At 39.4% G+C, this 21,980-nt stretch overlaps 2 protein-coding genes across 3 annotated transcripts in view; both read left to right on the top strand.

Moving 5' to 3' along the window:
• Positions 1-1,205: 1,205 nt before the first annotated feature.
• On the top strand, positions 1,206-21,032 carry LOC122671673 (ATPase WRNIP1-like). Its single transcript, XM_043869036.1, has 3 exons — positions 1,206-1,215; positions 17,697-17,703; positions 19,165-21,032. Exon 3 carries the CDS (start codon positions 19,171-19,173, stop codon positions 20,974-20,976), a length of 1,806 nt encoding a protein of 601 aa, XP_043724971.1. The 5' UTR covers positions 1,206-1,215; positions 17,697-17,703; positions 19,165-19,170; the 3' UTR covers positions 20,977-21,032.
• LOC122671676 (DNA replication complex GINS protein PSF3-like) overlaps positions 7,960-21,980 on the top strand; it is a 77,790-nt gene continuing 63,769 nt past the window's right edge. Inside the window, exons 1-7 of one of the 2 annotated variants that reach the window (XM_043869037.1) lie at positions 7,960-8,033; positions 12,240-12,433; positions 12,530-12,601; positions 12,682-12,782; positions 13,231-13,323; positions 14,982-15,121; positions 15,219-15,344. In XM_043869037.1, the coding sequence (XP_043724972.1) occupies positions 12,389-12,433; positions 12,530-12,601; positions 12,682-12,782; positions 13,231-13,323; positions 14,982-15,121; positions 15,219-15,328 (561 nt within the window). In that variant the 5' untranslated portion in view covers positions 7,960-8,033; positions 12,240-12,388 and the 3' untranslated portion in view covers positions 15,329-15,344. Of the gene's footprint in view, positions 8,034-12,239; positions 12,434-12,529; positions 12,602-12,681; positions 12,783-13,230; positions 13,324-14,981; positions 15,122-15,218; positions 15,525-21,980 lie in introns of those variants that run through there. The other variant, XM_043869038.1, reaches the window with a different exon arrangement.

Below are 21,980 nucleotides of genomic sequence, written 5' to 3'. Positions count from 1 at the left end.
ATTGACACTTCGACGACTTCATGACCCAAGTGAAGAAGAAGACTGAATTTTGAGTGTTTGAAGGTTTTGTGTTTTGTGTGAGTCCGAATCCTCTACTTCCACTTGCTCGTACTTCCATGTGCGCCCTACACATAATGGGGTGTGCAAAGACCACCTTACCCCTGTTCGAGCACCTTGCCCGAGCAGGGATAAAGCGGTCTTTGCACGCCCCGCTGTGTGTAGGGCGCACATGGAAGTAGAGGATGTGGATATGTTTTGTGTAGTGGCCCCATGAAGTTGTTATTTATAAATGTTTGAGGTAGTTTTTAGGTAAGGATGTAAATGGATAATTGAAATCCGAATCATCTGTATTCGTTTAGGGACATTCGTATTTGTTTAGAGATATTTGGAAAAAAATCTAAAAATTCTGATAAAAATCCGTTAAAAAATAATCCGAATACTTAATAATAAAAAATTAAATAAATAATGATTTTGAGGGTTTTTGAAGATTCAACATGTTCTAGAATATGATGAAAAAAGAATCATGATCTAAGAGATATGGATTGATAGTCAATTGTATCCGCTAGGGGGAGGAAGGTCCGGGTTACACAAGACAGATATGTAAATGGATGGTCGAAAATCCCAATCCGTTTAGAGGTATCCGTATTCGGCCAATGAATATCTGGTTCCGATCACATCCGATCCGTTTGCATCCCTATTTTTAGGTTCATTATATTGTACAAGAATAAAACTATAATAGGCAAGAGAAACGATACCTTGTCGCGTGGTCCCTATACCAATGTGGGGATCAATGGAAGCATGCGTGCAAGTATCACAGGAGTGAAATTTCCATTTTACCAATTGGGGGTAGGACAATCACACGACGATGTAGTGTTTTTTGACCCTTTTGCGTGGAGAAAAAATCTAAGATATAAACAATAAAAAAGATCATATATTGATGTAAATAATTGTGTAGAGTATTTTTTTGATGTTTTGATTCTCTCGAGTGGATGTAGGATTTCTTATTTTTTTTTGTTGGTCGAAGATGTAGGATTTCTTGCTAAACTACATTAAATACTGTGTATTTGTGTGTGTTTGTTCGATTGATTTATTCTTTGTATCTTTGAATTTGTCCTAAAAAGGAGACGACTTCAATTTTCTGCATAGAAGTCAATCAATAAGAGGAACTAGATCAGACCGCGTATGTATACATGTTTTGAGAGAGAGAGAGAGAGACTTTTGAGTGTTTGACAGGTCAAATGAATGGGTTAACTAATGGTCTCTTTGGCATGATTTGTAGTTGTATTTATCTTATGAATTTTTTGTTTTGTAGATGTTTGGTATAGTTTACAATACTTATTTATATTTTTGACAAATTAGAAAAAATCAAAAATAATTTTTTCTTATTTTTAAGTTTATCCGGTTTTTTCAAATCTCAAATCTCAAATCTCAAATCCTGTCTCTCTCTCGCTCTCGCGTTCGTGAAGGCGAAACCTCTTGCTGAGCTCTCGGTTGCTCGCGAACTGAAAGCGCTCTTGGTTGCTCATCATCCTGAGTGAAGGTAAGCTCTCTCTCTCTCTCTCTCACCCACCTTGTTCTGGAGATCATATCCTGTTCTATTCGTTCCATTTGTGAGATGAGAAGTGCATTTGCAACACTAGATACTTGATAGGAAGACATCCCTCTTCAACCCTCGATTCATCTCAGGTACTCCTCTTAGCATCTTCAGGCGGTTTCCTATGCTTTCGCAATCGGAATTCCGATTACCCTACGCTTATCGTCTGTTATCCCGTCACTAGAACCCATAGGGTCCTCCCTGAGATGCCCCAGATTCGTTACATCGACATCGTGGGTATGGTTGCTGATAGGGTCTCTGGTTCTTACACTATTCTGGTCACTGGAACCCCTGAACCCACCTGTAATGAGAGTATTACTGAGGTTTACGACTCGAGAACGCAGAGGTGGGAGCAACACTGTTGTTCCCAACAAGAGTTCTTGCCTGCTAAAGGTTACTAGGTTAGGCTTCTTTTCAGCCAGAAATCAAAAACGAAAAAATCTGTCGTAAACTGAAAAGTATTGGCAGTTGAATGTTAGTTTGGGTTCCCCATCCCCCCTCCCCCCCTCCTCTCTTTCTTTGAGTTCCCGTTACCCTCTGAACAGGGGAAAAAGAAAAGAAAAAAAAGATTTGTTGCTTTTTTTGTTTGTTAAGTATATGTTTATTGTTGTCTATCAATGTTGGCGTTTGAACAGTGAAAGGGGTGGGAAATCTGGTGAGGGTGTTCACAATCATGGTTAGAATCTAGGAATCATGCGTGGGGTTTTACTGTAAGGGTCTTTAGCAGAGGAAAAAGATGGTTTTTTTTGAGGTGGGGTTTTCTGGTGGTTTGGTGTTAATTCATGTTGTTTGTTTCTGAAAGAAATTATTTTTGATGTTATATTGATTATATTGTATGTCTCAGTCCATGAGGAAAAGGGTATTTTGTTAATGGTGTGATTCTCATTGTTTGGTTAATCTGCAAAAGTCTCTCTCTCTTTCCTTCTCTGTGCTTTTTCTTTTTCATTTGTTGTATTTTTGTCATTTTAGATCTGTTTTGGTTGTCTTCTGCTACTTCCACTGCTAGACAGCTAATACTAATGAGAGCAAACATAAAAACAAAGCAGGGCAAACGTTCACCTTTCTCTGTCACTCTCTCTCTTTTAAAATAAACATTCAGTGTCATAGTAACCGAGAAAGGTAGCAGATTCTCACTCTCTTCAGCTGATATCTTTTGAGAGCTCAAAAAGGTTTTTCACAGAGAACCCCAAGTGTGCTTCTCATTTATGGATGGTTGATGGGGTTTTGTAGTCTCCTTTCTCAGCATCTGTTGTGGTTTTGCTTTGGGTGTTCCTTCTCTGCTAAAATCTTACTAGTGGGTACTTGGAGAAAAAAAGAAGATATTTTTCATGATCTATCAGACTAAAGGACCCTGAATTCTTCCAGAAATCCTATTCCTACTGTGGAGCAAACACCATTGAATTCCTTGCCTCCTCCCTGTCATTCTCCTTCTCTTTATTTTGTGGTCTTTGAGGTGGTTGTCTCTGGCTTTCCGTGGGTAATTTGATTCTTTGGAGTGGTTTGGTTGATTCTGTTTTCTTACATCTATTCTTAAACATTTGTTCCCTGCACCTGCATCCTTGGAAAAAGAATTGTTATTATATAGGTATAGGTATTGAACTAAACAATTCCTGACCACCAATTAACTAGTTGGTATTATATCTTTTACAGAAATAATTTAGTTCCAAATTTCAAAATATGCTATTGAAATTTAGTTCCATTAGCAAAAGCTATAAATTCAATCTTCATTAAATCGTGGGAAGCTTCAATGGTCCATTAAATATATAATGAAAGTTGCTAAAACCAAAAAGGAAGCAAAACAAATTAGAAAGTCTCTTACAAAGCAATATTGAGACTTATACAAAATGCTAACTAAGATCTTAGCTATTAAACATAATATAAGGTACTAAATAAATAAAATCTAAGCTAATAGTAACCTCCACGATCTGGTTTGGAGTGAACCAGTAACACCCAACCCATGGTTGGTTGGCCCAAAGGCCCATCGAACCAAGGCTCCCATTGAATGTGAGGGGCCTGGTCCCTAAGGTTTTTGCAGCTATACTTCTGGCCCAAGAACCTGTCTACATCACACTATCTCCTACTCTCCTTTTAGTTTTGTTCCTTCCTTGAAACTATTTTAGAAGGTTAGAAGTCTATTCTCTTGATTTGTTCAGCACAACTCTTAGAGTCCCAACGTGGCCCGATAATTGATTGCAACATTTACTGGAAGGCCCTAGAGGGGCTATTCCATCTTGGAGTTCAATTTGCAAAGGCCCAGTTTGCACCATAGGAGGTGTCTACGATTTTAAAGAGAGTGACCGGTGGCATGACTCAGCCCCACTGTTACTTGCTCATGTTTTCAGATTTGTGATGCCATGTATGTTTACTGTCATCCACAGTGGTTTGTCTATAGTACACAAGTCTATTGCTCCCTTTACTTATAGATCTTTATATTATAATTTCCAACAATCCTACAACTGTATACCCATGTTATAGTGTTGAGAGTATCCATAAGCACCTTTGTTACAATGCTTATTAACATAATCTATATTGCCAACTGATGCTATAAATTCTACCAAAATTGACCATGCGAGGTATAATCTTGAATACATGCAAGCAGTTGCCATTATCAAACAAAAAATTTAACCAAGGTTCTATCTCTCTACAGAACATAGTAATTCCCCTTCTGCTTCACAATAATAAGAGCTGCTCATTATCTCCATAACGCCATCCTATATTCCACTGAATGACTTACATATCCATCTTTATCTTTTTTTTCTCTCCAAATTAACTCATCCGTTCCAATCAAATCTCCTCAAAACCAACAAAAATATTGAAAAGGAATTGGGCTTCCTTTGGTTTGATTTCTATTTCCCAGTTTCTGCTATTTTTAGAAAGAGGTTTCAGAAACAATTGGCCAGAACGAAAAACCCTTTGATTGCTAGTGTTTAAAATAAGTTGTTGGATTGTTACAATATGCAGAATGCATGCTACTATTTTGCATTAAAATTGTTCCATAAACTGAAAGTTGCTCCAACAGCGAACCATACACTTTACATTACAAGCCCAAAAACTCAAAAGTTCTCATTCCAACAAAAACAAGAGACTCTGCATCACAATCATTCCAATAATTTTCAAAATGGTTTCATGCCATTGACAAGATTCAAAACCCCAAATACCCTTTTATTAAACCATCTAGTTTCACACCACAACTGTCATAAGACCTGTTATAATCTACATCGAACCTAGCAGCCCTATACATATTCAGGACCCATTAAAAAAGAGCAAATAATTCATAAAGAATCCTCACTTTCATTCTCGTTCATCAGTAGTTGGGTATTGTATCCAGCTAAATTTTCTGTGGGTAAGATTGTGAGAGAATGAAGCCATAACATAATAGCAGTATTGACTGCTATATGTCCCGAGAAAAAAAAAATTCTCTATTCCCCAACTTCATGACGCTTTTAACTTCCAGAGCGAACATGAGTAAACAAAGAGAGAGAGTAAGAGAGGAGATTGTCGGATTTACCTGAAATCGCTGGAGACCACCATCGATTTCGATGGTCTTAGGTCAGCAGAAGAGAAGATGATTCTCTATTGTGTGGTTAGTGTTATAATGTCGAAATTAGGCAAATTTTTAGTTTTCGATAACAAACTAATAAAATGGTGTTTCATACTTCGCTCTACTTCCCTCCCCAAATCAAATTATCAGAATAGAAGAGCAGGGGGGAAAGGAGGAAGAAGATTGTACTGACCTTTCTAATCGTGATTATCTAGAACTTCTGGCTTCAGCTGATCCTTGCAATTGTCTTGTTACCTTCGAAACAATCTAAGAGAGAGAAGAACAGTAAAGGAAATGATCCCTGATCCCTAATGGGGCTGTTGTTTTGAATCAGAAATGAGAATCGGAGAGGTTTAAATGGCGCCAAACCCTTTCAAAAAGAAATTCGATTTGGCGCCTTCATCGCCCTCTTGGGCCTGGTCTGTAAAGGCCCAACCACCAAGCTGGCCCGGCAGCTCAATGTTGGGTTGGGATGGCACGAGCCCAAGCTAGCCTACTCAAATTTCAACATTCTTGTACTAAAACTGCCCCAATGTCACGGCACATTACATTCCTGACCTTTTCCATGCTTTGCAAAGGCCGGCTCTATCCAATGGAAAAATATTCTCTTTGTTGGTGGTGGGGGTGGGGGTGGGGGTGCGAGGGAGGGGGTGTTGGGTGCAGGCCACGCCTAGACACAGCGGGAGCGAAATGACCATCCCACCCCTTGAGATGCTAGCGGGATGCTCTCATTGGCAGCCATACATGTGGCTCCTGCGCTTCCCCATTATACAAATTTGGTTGGACCATCAACAAATCATAACTAAAGCTAACCCGCTTGTAGTAGAAGGAAACAGAGATTCAGGCAAATGGCCATCAGTTTATTTAAAAACTCTTCCCTCAAGTTTTTTTTTTTTTTTCCCTTTATTATTGGGATAAACCCATTAATTATGCATCTCTTGTAGAGATGTTTTCTAGTATGTAACTAGATTTCCACAAAATTGGGCCTCAGTTTGCCACGTTAAAGGGAGCCACTCAAAGAGGAAGTAGTTGAGGATGGCGAGTTTTTTTTTTTTTAATTTTTAACTAGGATTCAAATTTGTGAAGATTTGGGCCCCAAGGTCTCTCTACACATTATAATGGAAATGAAAGGGTTCCCACGATGCTAGTGCGGGGATGAATCTATGTGCCACGTTTATGTCAACATAGATAACAGTATCATTCACATGGGACTTATATAAGCAAAATAGGAAAGAGAAAATAATAAAGAATCTCATGTGAGAGGGAAACAGACGCTAGCATCGCATAAATATTTTTCTCATAATGGAATATCTGGAAAAAAGACAGTATCCCCATACTTTACACAATTTTGCTTCGTTAGCAAAGCTTGAGTTGCCAGCTTTCTGGTCAAGTTAGCAATATTGGCATTCTCATAAACACAAAAAATAAAATCCTTAAAGCTCTTGGTAGCCTCGGACATTTGCAAAAAGTTTGGGAGAAGTTTCCATGGCCATGTGGCCCATGTTGTAGAGATTGGTGATGGTAAGTACACATATATTCTTCGAACTATACCAAAATTTCTTAACCTTGATTTGCATCCTCTGTGTGTGTGGTCCAACCCCTTCAAAATGCAAAAAATCTCTCCTCCAAAGCATTGCTTGAGTACATACATGTATTCTACAACTACCAAAACAAAATGTCCATCTAACTAGGCTTTGATAATTCTTGTTTTTGAAAACTGGAAACCGGAAGCTCACCAGAGATGTTCCATTAGAAGCCATGGATGGAGCAATCGATGGGGATACCTGTAACTCATCTTCCCCAATCGATTTGGGGAAGATGAGTTGCAGATTTGTTTTTTTTTCTTGAAGGGGCATTTTTGTCACTTTATCTTTTGATTTTAACAGTGTTAGTCATAAACTGACGGAATGGGTTTATTTGTTACCGTTTGTAAACCTCAGAGGGGTACACAGAATTTTCCAAAACTGGGGGGTAAAATCATCCTTTCGTCAAACCTCAGGGGTGGTATGTGCAAATTACCTATGAATGATTGTAAATACACATGACATGGGAGTGTTCTGTTGGGTATAAATCTGAAAATGAGAAATTTGTGATTTGGGAGTCTAGATTTTAGAAAGAAAAATATCTTAGTTACATACTAGAAAACATCTCTACAAGAGAAATGCATAATTAATGGGTTTATCCCAATAATGAAGAAAAAAAAAAAAAAACTTAAGGGAAGAGTTTTTAAATAAACTGATGGCCATTTGCTGAATCTCTGTTTCCTTCTACTACAAGCGGGCTAGCTTTAGTTATGATTTGTTGATGGTCCAGCCAAATTTTTATAATGGGGAAGCGCAGGAGCCACATGTATGGCTGCCAATGAGAGCATCCCGCTGGCATCTCAGGGGGTGGGATGGTCATTTCGCTCCCGCTGTGTCTAGGCGAGGCCTGCACCCAACACCCCCCTCCTTCGCACCCCCACCCCCACCTCCACCAACAAAGAGAATATTTTTCCATTGGATAGAGCCGGCCTTTGCAAAGCATGGAAAAGGTCAAGAATGTAATGTGCCGTGACATTGGGGCAGTTTTAGTACAAGAATGTTGAAATTCGAGTAGGCTAGCTTGGGCTAGTGCCATCCCAGCCCAACATTGAGCTGCCAGGCCAGCCTGGTGGTTGGGCCTTTACAGACCAGGCCCAAGAGGGCGATGAAGGCGCCAAATCGAATTTCTTTTTGAAAGGGTTTGGCGCCGTTTAAACCTCTCCGATTCTCATTTCTGATTCAAAACAACAGCTCCATTAGGGATCAGGGATCATTTCCTTTACTGTTCTTCTCTCTCTTAGATTGTTTCGAAGGTAACAGGACAATTGCAAGGATCAGCTGAAGCCAGAAGTTCTGGATAATCACGATTAGAAAGGTCAGTACAATCTTCTTCCTCCTTTCCCCCCTGCTCTTCTATTATGATAATTTGATTTGGGGAGGGAAGTATGGAACACCATTTTATTAGTTTGTTATCGAAAACTAAAAATTTGCCTAATTTCAACATTATAACACTAACCACACAATAGAGAATCATCTTCTCTTCTGCTGACCTAAGACTGTCGAAATCGATAGTGGTCTCCAGCGATTTCAGGTAAATCCGACAATTTCCTCTCTTACTCTCTCTCTTTGTTTACTCATGTTCGCTCTAGAAGTTAAAAGCGTCATGAAGTTGGGGAATAGAGAATTTTTTTTTCTCGGGACATATAGCAGTATTATGGTTTCATTCTCTCACAATCTTACCCACAGAAAATTTAGCTGGATACAGTACCCAACTACTGATGAACGAGAATGAAAGCGAGGATTCTTTATGAATTATTTGCCCTTTTTTAATGGGTCCTGAATATGTATGGGGCTGTTAGGTTCGATGTAGATTATAATAGGTCTTATGACGGTTGTGGTGTGAGACTAGATGGTTTAATAAAAGGGTATTTGGGGTTTTGAAACTTGTCAATGGCATGAAACCATTTTGAAAATTATTGGAATGATTGTGATGCTAGTTTCTATTTTAGTTACTAGGCATTAATTAGTTTTCAGTTGCTATTTTAGAGTTCCTATTTTGTAATGCAACATTATTTTGGTTACTCTCCAATAGCCATAGGGAGCTACTATTTTTTTGTAATCGTTTTATTAATTATTAATAAAAGGTGAGGCCAATGCAGTTCCCACGATTTGAGATGCCCTTATGGACATAGGTGGAATACCTTCCCTAGGATAGGTGAGATATCTACGTATTCTTCGTATTCCACTTTTCTTCTCTACCATCTTCTCTTTTGTTTCTATTTTGGTTCACTGTTACTGAGTTTCATAGGAGAGTGTTGAGACCATCTAAGGGTGGTTCAGCAGTGCTATTATAACCTTTCACTGGTGCCATCATTCCCATTCGATACTCAAGATTGGAGGCAAGACCAGACCTGAGGCACCTTCTCTGTCCTGGGTATTTATTGTAGCAACTTCCCTGGTGTTTTCCTTTACATCCAGTCAGTAGTTTCCCTTGTGGTATGCTACTTCCCTAGTACTACCCTACCTTCGACTGTAGTTTTGAAGACATGCAATGGCCGGATATTTCTGTGGTACTATATGTTTCTATTTCTGGCTCTTATTATTTCTGAATTCCTGTCATAACTCATATTCTAGCCATTAACTTTGGCTAGAAATTTGAAGTGTTCATCCACCCAAGGTGTCCAGCCTTCAATTGGAAGGATCTTCCCATCTGAGTTGGCTACTTGCTATTTTGGGAACCTGGTGTGTTCACGAGTTTTTGAACCTTTTCTGTTCAACTGACGGTGGGTTTCATTTTGCCATTGTTTCTGTGATTTAGACCTACGAATAGGCTGTTACAGTCCTTACTCCTTAGTAATGACCATAGTTATCAAGACGTTGCCCAAGCTCCTTGTTCGTCTTGGATGCCTAGGCAGGTGCCTTGCCACCATGGCGATGTCGCCTTGATTTTTTACCCTCTAAAACGCCATGATCTCCTTCCTGCCTTGATAACTATGGTAATGACCTAATGTTAGAGTATCCCTTGTTTCCCTGTTGCTAGACTTACATTCTAAGCCTACTGTTAACAGTACCTATGATCTTACTGTAGGATAGGACACCAGTGACCTGGCCTTACGTTATAGTGAGGGAGAGGGAGAGAGTGAAAGAGAGTACTCATGAAGTCAATCTTAAAAGGCATGGATGTTGATGTAGATCGGCTGTCTAAACCAGCCACAGGTGTAGGGATTCCTCCCTACACCAGGAGTAGTGTAGGTATAGGGATTCCCCTACACCAGCACTAAATCGTGGGATTAGGTTTAGAAGTTTTTTCCCAAAGCAAGTTCGCCACCAACTGTAGTGGCACCTCCTATACGTATCATGCTGAGCAAAATCTTCATGTAAAACCTGTTCGTGTTTACTTAGTCTTCTATTTGAGTTCTATTTGGAGTTGTAATCCTAGTTGGGAATCTAGTTTCTATTTTTGTTGGGAGTCCTAGTTTAAGTCTGTTTTTGTATTCAGCCATGATGCTATAGATATGTAAGACCTCTTGAGAGCCCCCCCACGATTGAAGGAATAAGAATTTGTTGTGTAATTGGCATCCTAGTGAGAGGATAAGAGGCTGAGAGAGCCGTCCCCCTATCCCGCTTTTCAATTCTATCTCTTCTCCATTCTTCTTCAAAGTAGTGTTCACGGGTAATGTTCACTCTATTATGGTGGGCTGGTAATTGTTAATTCTCTGTTGGTTTAAGAACATCAACAACAGATCTGATAGCAAGTTTATCCCATTCAAGAGGGTTACTCAGCATTATCTTCTTTTCTCATTCCAGATCTAATATTCAATTGGTGACTTGTTTGTCTGAAACCATAAGTTACTATTCTCATTCTTCTACTTTCTAATTCTGTGATTTCACCATAATTTTACATCAGACCATCAAATCCACCCAACCTTGGACCGAATCTCCCTCACACAGTCACACCTAGTGAGAAACTAGATCTTGATTATAGCCTCAACAAACAACCCTAAACCCTAGATTCCATCATTATTCTCTTTGCAGAAACCCTGAAACCTAACCCTAAATTGCTGCAATTCAATTCCAGCACACTTTCTCCCCATTAAAACTTAATGTAACCTGCACTGATAGACTCCCCTACATCAACTTAGCCTAACCCTACTATCCAACCCTAGGTTCCACTAAATCCTAACCCTAATTTGACCAAAATCCCAATTTTTTCCTACCTAATGTACCAGTTCATAGCAGATCCTGGTTACTGGCTCCTAGTTGGATTATCTACCAATCTAGAACTACATTAGATGTCCTCTAATTATAGAGAGGTGCCTCTTGGACATGCCTATCCAAGAGAGTCTACGAGATGTGCCTCCCGAACTGATTTTTTAGAAAAAAAGCCGTTGCTGGTCAACCGTCTCCTCCCAACGGTCAAAACAATGCTCTAGGGAAACTTTGTTTGGCCTTCAGCCGGATGGTGACTGGTCAATTGCCCGGTCAACTGCCTATCTTCCATCAACAAAAAACATGCATTAAACATTCAAACTTGTGGGAGACATATGTATGATAAAACCATGAAATAAAGGAGGTGATTTGACTCTTAAATTCATTTCAAATACAACAATGATGCTATTATACTAGGTAAAATATGTTGTGGGATCACCAATCATGTGATATTATGATCTAGCCTCACCTATGACCCGAGGCCCTTATTAGTGCAGGAAGATCTCAATTGCAACTCTTCTACAATGCAAAAGAAAAAAAACAATCATTTTCCCCCCTAAATTTGAACTCTTTAAAGAGTGCCTCTTACAAGATGATAAATTAGGTCATATTGCTTACTTGGATAGCTACACCCTTTGAGAAATTATAATGATCAATATTGTCTTCGAACAATTGATCCATAAGTATGTGGAGCATATCCCAGACCAAAGAGGAGAACAATATAGACCTTAGCCTCAGCAGGACAGAGATTCTAGGGCTAAATTTGGATTAGAACATCAATTTGTACCAAGTAATAATATGTTTTTCATTATTTTTCTTCACACAATTTTATGTGGTAGTTTTTAGTAGTGAGGGTTGGGTTCTGCTCCAGTTTGGTATACCTAGAAAGTTAGTTTTAGTTTTTCATGAAGTAAGCTTGCCTCACTTTTCTGGACCTTATGTTTTTCATCCATGCATTCAGAACATATTTGGAATGGCTTCTGTTGGGACATTAGAGTTTTCCATAGCTCTAGCATTCTAAAATTTTTGTCAAGTTATACAATAAATGTCTATGGTCTTTTTAAGGTGTGGGGTTTTTTTTTTTTGGGGGGGGGGTGTGTGTTGTGGTTACAAGGATTAAAGGCCCAAGCATCCAAATCACCACAGGGGTAAAACGGTCTTTTGTAACCTCCCAGACTATCATTTGTTCGGAGAGTTTCTGAGGATGACAAAATTTGGTGTCTACAGGGGAGGGGGGGGGGGGCTCACTTATTTAATATCTCTCTTAGAGTAAGTAAAATTTAAATTTAGCCACCAATTATAATTTCTTATCTGTTTGTGAGAATTTTACGGCTATACAACTTCTAATGTGACCCTTGATTATCTTATGCAGGCATGCTTGTGCAAGAAAGAAATTGGAGTTCTATTTGATTTACAGGTTTCCACAGCTTGGAGAAGATAGATGTTTCAGTTAGGCTTTGATAGGTTTACTTAGCTAAACAAAAGGAACAAGCAAGAGTAATTGTCTGCTTTTGTTTAATAATGGCTCAGTATTATAACATTGATGACATTATCATGGAGGAGGAGGTTATTGCCTATGCATTTTCATGCTGATTTTGTTATTGATACCCTAAGAATTTTCCCTATTTCTGATTCCCAACTTTAACTTGCACTTGCTCGCAGATCATCTTAGTTGTTTTCCAAGTGGCTGCTAATGGAGTTGGACTCCTTGATCCTAGTGCAGAAACTAACAGTGTATGTCCTTTGGAAAGCTTGAACTTGTGCAAACGAATTGTTATTTGTGTTCTAATGGTTTTTTTGTCTGTCCTAGACAGGTTGAACAAGGTTCAAAGGTAGAGCTACCTTTCTGGCTAGCCCAAGAGTTGCACCTTAGACAGGCAGTTGCTATGAATGTGCTTGCTTGTTTCAATCAAAAGTAAGGCTTGTAGTTCCTCTAATAGAATTTTGATGTAAAAGAAACAGATATTACTTGCATTTAGTGCTGGATGGCTAGAAGAAACACCATTTCCTACCTGCATTGTTAACATTGCACTACTCTGACCTGCTGGGACCGGCTGTTTGATGACCTGATTCTGCCCTCCTAGCCATTAGAATGTAAATATTTTTTTCTTCTGGCTTTGCATCTTAATCTTCCAAGCATACAAAAGAACAAAGTCACCTGTTATAACCCTGTTTAGATCAATTTTAGTCCTATAGTATCTCCTAAGGTGGTGCCTATAAATTGGTTGGGTCCTACTCCCTTGCAGCTATATTTTGTTTAGATATCTAGAACAGGTTTTCCTAGCACTGATGCATGCTTTTTTGGAAAGAAAATGAATTGGATTTTATATTTTCTATCAGTAATTTGTTTTTGTAACCGCCAGAACAAGGAAGGAAATCCAGGCAGATGCTGCATGTGTTGATCTCAGGAATAGGTGCCCTTACTTCTATGAATTAGGGTGCAAGATTGCACCCCTGTAAGTTCCCTTCCCTCTGAATTTCTCATATGCATATTTTGAGTTGTTAAAAATGTACTGAAATATATTTGTCTTGAGAGAAAAGACTTATGTCCCCCTTTTTCACTTTGGGAGTAATTCCACTTGTGCCATTATCATTTTGTTGTTCACTGCAAGGCATTTGTAATCGCATTCATGGTAGACCAATGACATCCAATGCCTTTTGTATTTATGCATAGAGAATTCAGACATTCCATTTTTGGTTTTAAATGTAATGTAGATTATACCTAGCTCATTTCTTTTTAGTGGTGCCTTTTTTCTTTTTGGTTTTATGGGAAAAAAATCATGCATAGTACTATAGTGAGGTATTAAAAAAGAAAAACCTGTAGAAAACCAACCAGGATGCCATTTAATGTCAAATAAATCATAAAATTAACCCAAGATGTTGGTCAACTGGATGCTCTGATCAACTGAAACATGTGCTTCTGATGGGAGTTCAACAATTTTCTTGGCCCTCCTGATCAATGCAATTAGACAGATGTGAGTTCTGTTAGCTTTCAAGCATTAGAATAGGGCTTACATCAGAAACAAAAGGAAGATATTCAGATTAGATTAGATATCAGATCTGAAGGAATAAAAAGAGCAGATCAGAAACAGAGGGAGAAGGATATGTTCTCATTAGGGCTGAAGCAGAGAATAAGGAGAACACAAATAGAAGAGAAGGGATAGAAGTATTCGAAAAGAAGAACTATATTGTTACTTGTAAGAGATGATCTGGCGGTCTTTCCTGCAACAATGGAATATTGAGGCTGAACAGAGGATAATGAAGGGGATTTGATAGAGAGGGAATTGGAGAGAGAAGAGGAAGAATAAACCACAATCAGGGGAGGGAGGGGAGAGGAAGGGAGGAGAGAGAAGCTGGAGCACATTTCAAAACACGTCACTCACTCTATATAACCTCACTCATTATTTGGATTAATTGATTCATAAAAAGACATCAGCATCATTGCATTGTTTTGTTCTAAATTTTCTCTTAATGTGGGTTATAGTGTGGATTCTGGTATTTTAGGTTGATTAAGGATATCAACTTTCATTTAATTAGTTTACTTTAAAGGTACATACTTTAAAGGCATGCTTTAGGAAGGATATTTTTTCATCTTTTTCTTGTATTATGGAAGGGTTGATGGGTGTTGAACAGTTGGTCAAACAAGTGCTTTATTGTTCAGAAAAGTTGCCTCTTGACTATTGAGTCTCTCTTAGGTACATAAAAAGGTGATGCCAGATGAGGAATATAGCTTTTTTGTTTTGATTATACACGAGCATGACTTCTGTTTTCACATCTCTAAATCTTCTGGACATGCATTATTTTACGAGCATTTTGGCTGGAGACTGGAATTACTGAATGCATGTTTGTGGATAGTGCTTTGGCCTGTGGCATGCCTGAATGGTTCACTCTCCCTCAAGTTATTTCTTTTTCATAGGCTAACTTAAACTTTACCCTAAATAGAGTTGAGTGGTGAAACAGGATTCATGTGGTTGACCCTTTTCAGTTGGGATAAGGCATAGTTGAGTTGAGATTAATTCAAATAATTACTTCATTTTTCAATTCAATTATTTCCTATGATAGTATTGTTGCAAGTGAAGGGCTGGTTCTGAAGAAATTCTTTTGTAATGGTTAGGGTTGGTGACCGAACCATTGGGTCCTTCCTCTTGTATACATTTTCCAGTAGGTATAAGGAAGTTTTGAGCAAGGCCCACAGTGCAGCATTTGCGGTAGCTCCCAAGTTTTTGACTCTTCTTACAAAAGAAGAAACTCATTGTGAGATTTCAACATGTTTGATTCTTTCTTCTTTTTCATTTTCTCTTCATAATGGATTATTAGTGAACCATTGAAATCATTGTTGTGCCTTTTGAAGTGTATGAAGCAGCCCGATCTTCAATGGCAGCGTTTAAGAAATGGCGGACAGGTGGGCCCAGATTTGAAAGGGCATCCATTCTTGGAATAAAGAGGAAACCTGCTAATTAGATGCAAGCTCTGGCTGCCATTCCATCTCAATCCCTTTGCCAACAAAAAGTGGTGAAACAGGAATTTTAATATTTGAGGTGGCATTAATTAGTTTATCAAGTTGCCTTACAGCAGTCATTTGTCTCATCCAGTGTAAGAATGTGGCAATGGAAAACAATAATAATACTAATACAAACTTGATAGTACTCATTTGGTTATCTGTTTTATCTTTTTTGTTCCCTCACTTACCCCCCCTAGTTATTGAGTGAGTTATTTTCCTTGCTTTAGTGATCTTTTTATTATTAACTTGTAGCTTGTGATATTTTGATCATTTTTATTGAATTAAGTACTGTCATAAAATAATTATGGTTTGTAGTAAGGATTGAGTAGAAAATCAGATATTTTTATCACCCAAAGCATTTTTAGCAATCGGATCATTCCTAGTGGAAGAGGTTCCTAACTGGATAAAACACTAGGCAAGAAATAATTGAATTCCCTTGCAAACTATTAGATGATTAAGATCAGCTTATTAGACTCAATATATGAGGCTTTAGATTTTAGGGGATTTTAGTTGAATTAAAAAATTTGTTGTCCTTATCCAATATTTGGAATTGCTAGTAGCCTTGCCTTGTGGCAAGTAGCTGGATGAGCCTAAGCCTAAATTCTGTTGATCCAAAATGGCTGATCTAGAAAGGGTTTTAGGGTTCAGGTTGAATCCGGTCGTTTGTGATTGAATCACAATCCTAATTGGCTGAGGTTGGTCTTGTTGTTGGTTGCATTTATGTGAACCTTGCTCAGGACCCTATACAAAGGTTACCATTGTAATTCACTTTGTTTCAAGAATCTGTTCATTCTGCCAGTGCAAGTTCTTTACCTTGGAGGAGAATTGGATAAAGGCTCCTCCCCCTGAATGACAAGCTTTCTATATCTTGCAAGTGATTACCCTATATTTTGGATCGTATAATGTTAAATTAACCACTCTTCTCTAATCAGTGTAATGAATCTCTGACCTCATTAACATGGTTGATAGGGATTGTGAAAGGAGCTGTTATGACAGTATTCCTAGACCTCAGAGCATCACCATGGAGGTTGCATTGGGACATTATGTGCTCGCCCCTTATATATTGATTCTATGGGGGGCAAAGGGAAGGAAGGTAAACGAGTAGTTAATGACAGAAGAACTAAGGTGGTCATGGCATTGAGATTGTGTCACCAAGCATCAGGGAGATTTGTGGAGAATAGTGAAAATGTGATGTTACAAGTAAGCTTTGATCTTCTATGTGTACTCATAGTTATAAGGCAGAAGATCGTTGCCAGGCTGTGTGGCCCCTGCAAAAGTGCGGTGGCCGATGAAATTGTGCATATGGGTATCAATAGGGGTGAGAGTTTTCATTTCAAGTGGCGAGGTAGTCATTTCATATGGTCTTATGTCTGGGTGTAGGCTTCATGCAGTTTGGCAAAGATTCTTTCCCTGATTTAAAAAATTGAAAAAAATAGAAAGTTTAATAAATCCTGTTATAACATTAAATAGAGAGAGGCCAATCTTGATTTTGGTCATTCTGCACTAAATTTCTGGGGTTAAGGTATATTTTGGCCAATTCCAATGTATAGAATTGGACACCTACCTCGTATTGGAAGCTCAGAAGGAGAAGTGTTATAAGCTTTGAATAGAAGCCTTGATAAATGATGACTGATCTCTAACCAATTCAAGAGATTCCGATTCTTTTTTTTGTTTGTTTTTGTTTTGGAATACTTGAAACAAAAGAAAATCATTGTGAGACTGTGTGGCCATGCACCAGCGACTAAGGCCAATGACAGCACGGGGGGAGCATTCAACATGGGTGACATTTTTTATTTCAGAGGAAGGATGGGGGCTGTCATTTCACCATTGTTGTGAGTCAAGGTGAGCTTTCTTTTTCTTAAATAATAATTGTGAAAAGAAACGCTAGCCAGTGCTATGTGTGGACATATACCTAAGCCTAGACACAGTCCCGTATGAAAAAACCACCGCACCCCTAGACCTTTTCACCTTACCAGGGGTGTGTGTGGCGGGTCTTTTTGCGCCAAGCTGTAACGCTAATGCTTTACAAAGCACGAAGTAGTGAAAACATGTGGAAAGTTGGAAACAGTACCTTCAAATTAATTTATGAAACCAAAAAGGATTAAAAGGAATACGAATGGTTAAATAAAGGAAAGAAAAACTTAATCCATAAGTAATAAATTCCCGCTCCCGCCATCCCGCTCGGAATCCTGAGTTTTCCCATTAAGCAGTTCACTATTTCTTCTTTTTCTTCATGTCGGACCTCCGAAGAGCTCAGAGACCCAAGGGCGCACTATATAAGGAGGTATCTTTCTCCTAGGTTTTTATACTTTTGGAGATAGCACAAACCAGAGAGGAGAGGGCATTCCTGTTCTAGAAAAAAGGCAGAGGAGAGCTGATTGGTTTGACATTTTTTCGGTTCAGAGGGGTGAGATCAACAGAGTGAGAGAAAGCAGAGGAAAAGAGAAGAGATTTGAGGAAAGGAGAGAAAAACATCGAGCAAGGGAGAAAGGAGGAGATATTTTAGGAAAATTGTATTGGTAGATTGGCTTATCGACATCTCTTGCTTGCAATTGATTATCGTTGGAGTTGTGTGAAATCTCAGACGTCCTACAGGTAACTCATGGATCCCTACTCTACTTTTTTGTGAATTTCTGATGAAAAAATAAAACGTTTTGCTATGGATATTATCCCGCTCCCATCTTGAATCCTCACTGATAAATTTATTTTTTAAACATGAACATGATCCTTCCCCAGATTTCATCTGAAGATGTCAATATGTAATTCTGGTTAGTTTGTGATATGAGTGATATCAATTACTTCTTGTTCTTGTGGCTGTAGTGAGAGGGTCATTAGTTTCAAAGTAATTTTCTACTGCAATCACTTTATTAGACCATCATTTAATCAATCCGAGTGTAGAGTCAAGTTTGGACTGGACTTTAGTTTATATATTGGATTCTGATTTGAGTCTAATTGACTCTTTCTTGCCCAATTTACGAATGTTCGGAAATTCTCGTTATTATATGCTAATCCCTTGTTGCTACTTGTAGAGGAATCACGGGTGTCAATTATGAAATCTGAGAATTACTGATTCTATAATCCAGTTGATTTAGAAATCTACACTCTGAGTCATGGTACTCAAGGGCTCATAGGCCAACTACAAGATAAGGGGAAGACTAAGACAAGCCAACAGTCTACAATTGGGTGGAATTATCGCCCCCAGTGGGCAGCGCCCATGTGTCCACAGTGGACCCCACTGTGTGCACATGGGCGCGGCTGTGCGCATAAGATCGGGGGAGGAGAGAAAGGTGCCCTTTTTTTGGCACTGCACACTCCGATTCTTTTCTATTTTTTTTCAACTCTTAACTTTATTTTTCACTTTGACTCCTCTTGGAGTCTGGTTGAACCATCTTTATTCTTTAGGTAGATTAGGGCATGTCAGGGGAGGTTAACCTACCAAAAGGCCATGAGTGATCGAGTTTAGCTAATCTCCAAGGAGCCCAGCACACCTAGGGGGCTATCAGTCGTTGGGCTGTGCCACACACATCCCTAGGCATACGCCAAGATGCGTACAGCATAGTTCAACCGTCGGATGCCCCTGACAACACCTTGGGTGCTGGGCTCCCTGGAGACGATCCTGATCTTGATCCTGAGTGATCATTTGTGAGCCAATGTGTGGGACCCTTTCAATGTTCCAATCCGACCAAACGGGAATTGGCTGGACCGTCATCCGGACCCTTCATTTTTTCATTTTTGTATGTGACGTGATTTGGTTTAATTTAAGTTGAATTATAAAATTATTGCTTGTGTCATGTGTAGAGAAATGGAGATGGAGCAGCTTTTGGACATGGGCTTCTCGCAAGAGCTGGCTACTCAAGCGTTAGCAGCTACCGGAGGCAAATCCACTGTCAAAGCCACCGAATGGATCCTCAACCACAAACCCAATTCTAACCCTAATCCTTACCCTAACCCTAATCCTTCTCCTTCCCCTTCCCCTTCCTCTTCCCCTTCCCCTTGCCAACCCAAACTCGATAGTTTCTTGCAGTTTAAAGCTTCCTCCCCTCAATCCAGAACTTCCTCATCTCTAATCCGATCCAATGAAGCAGACCCCACCACTGACAAATTCACAGCTGTTGAAAAGGAATCTGAGTGCGAGGAATCTCCCCTCAAGCGTCCCAAGTTCTGGATATGGCCGAACTCTTCCCAACGCTTACCTTCAGAGAAACCCCATGAACCCTTATCTGAGCGAATGCGCCCTCTCACCATTGATGAGGTCGTTGGACAAGACCATCTTTTGGGCAAGAATTCAGTTCTTCGATCGGCGTTGGACTGTGATCGTTTGCCTTCCATTGTGTTATGGGGATCCCCTGGTACTGGTAAGACCTCAATCGCCAAAGCAATTGCCAATTCTGCTTCTGTTTCGTATCATTTCGTTTCTTTGTCGGCTGTAACTGCTGGTGTCAAGGACGTTAGAGATGCCGTTGAGGATGCTAGGAAAATGAAGAAGAAGAAGAAGAGAACGGTTTTGTTTGTTGATGAGGTTCATAGGTTTAATAAATCTCAGCAAGACTCTTTCTTGCCTGTAATTGAAGATGGGACTGTTGTGTTCATAGGGGCAACCACCGAGAACCCTTCGTTTCACCTTATTACACCGTTGCTGTCTAGGTGTAGGGTTCTTACGCTTAATCCACTGCAGCCCAACTACATCGCGGGGTTGCTCAAGCGAGCAGCTGATGATGCTCAAAAGGGTTTGGCTCGAAGTGTGGGGGTTAGTGTCAAGGTGGATGATGAAACCATTGATTTTCTCTCCATGAATTGCGATGGGGATGCTCGAGTTGCTTTGAATGCTTTGGAGATATCTGCTACATCTGCTGCAGCTCGAATTCGAATAACCCATCGACAAGCCCCCAATGTGAATGATACTTCAACTTCTCAGTTTAATATGTTTAAGTTTCCATCTTCAAGTACAACTGTTGCAACCAATCTCAGTGAAAAAAGTGCCAATTCTTCAGGAAATGAGGGAAACAGGGATGGTTTAAATGTAGCTATTGTCACCATTGATGATGCCAAGGAAGCTCTCCAATGTAAGCACCTGGTTTATGACAGGGCAGGAGAAGAACACTATAACGTCATCAGTGCTCTCCATAAATCGATGAGGGGAAGCGATGCTGATGCAGCAATCTACTGGTTGGCAAGAATGCTGGAAGGAGGGGAATTACCACTTTACATTGCCAGAAGATTAGTAAGGTTTGCAAGTGAGGATGTGGGACTGGCTGATCCATTGGCACTCAACCAGGCTGTTGCTTGCTACGAGGCTTGTCATTTCCTGGGCATGCCTGAGTGCAATGTAATTCTTGCACAGTGTGCGGCCTACCTAGCTCTGGCTCCCAAGTCTGTTGCTGTTTACAAGGCAATAGGAGCTGCACAGCAATTAGTGAGGGACTCGGGGGGACAGAATGAGGGTGTCCCTCTCCATTTGAGGAATGCACCAACAAAGCTAATGAAGGAACTTAGGTATGGGAAGGGTTATCTTTACCCTCCTGATCACCCTTCATCTTCAAAATCACAAACTTATATGCCATCCTCACTACATGGTTACAAGTTTCTGGACTGGCCTACTAACAAGTAACAACAGTGATAGATAAGCGACAGCCTGACTTGCAATTGAAATTTAACATTGATTAGGCTTTTTATTTGAATGGGTTCTAATGTGAAGAAAAGTGTGATGTTCTAAACGTCCATAATTATTGCACCATTTTGGAGTGGAACAGAAAATACTTATTGCAGACTTTGAAAGCACCCGTTGTATGTTCTCTCAGCTGTACATGAATGAATATTTAACCTCGGAAGATGCTTCATCTTTTTCAATACTATTTTCTTTTAGGGGTGCCAAATCAGTTGGTTTGGTTGATTGTTTTTTTATTTTTGCATATAACAAATGAGATCGAAACGGGACTGATGTGTTTGGTAAACAGAAACCAAACTGAACGAATTTGGCCAATTCTTTTCACCTGATTAGAAAAGCTACTCTATATGCTGTCAGCCTACAATACAATCAAGCCGGATATGCATCCACTTTATCTATTCTGGAGGAAGTAATATACAGAAATTGCTGTTTCCACAGAAAATCTAGTATAGGGGATGCCTCAAAGGGTATTTTCAGTTTTCTAAAATAAGCTATCCAGTTAGTCAAGAATGGTTCCAAATATGAAAACACAGGAAGTAGCTGGAGATCCGTGTTCTTGAGAACAAAGACAATCGCAAATACCAAACTAATTAATTTACCCCATTCAAAGATTTTAAGCACTCTCTCTTCAAGTATAAATTGACCCACTGTGAACATTCAAAATCAAAACTAAAAACATCACAAACATAATATCCAGATCCATCTAAACCTTTTGTAAAATGCTGCAATAGAACATATCAAAAAACAAAAAAAAAAATGCTGCAATAGATCATTGAAGAAAAGAGAAATGAAACATAATCAATATCGTCATCATATATTAGCAACTCATATATTGTTGTTCCTCCTTACCTTCCCCTTTCCATGACGCTTGCCCTTGCACATCAATTTCTTATTCCACTTCATCCCTACCCCACCAACAGGTTTTAAAGAACCCTAGTTCTGAACTT

Source organism: Telopea speciosissima, chromosome 8 (genome assembly GCF_018873765.1).
Source record: "Telopea speciosissima isolate NSW1024214 ecotype Mountain lineage chromosome 8, Tspe_v1, whole genome shotgun sequence".
Taxonomy (NCBI): domain Eukaryota; kingdom Viridiplantae; phylum Streptophyta; class Magnoliopsida; order Proteales; family Proteaceae; genus Telopea; species Telopea speciosissima.
This window is presented reverse-complemented; position numbering and strand designations above follow the sequence as displayed.

Coding starts and splice junctions, on each gene's coding strand:
- LOC122671673 (XM_043869036.1), top strand. CDS start 19,171: ATGGAGATGGAGCAGCTTTTGGACATGGGCTTCTCGCAAGAGCTGGCT.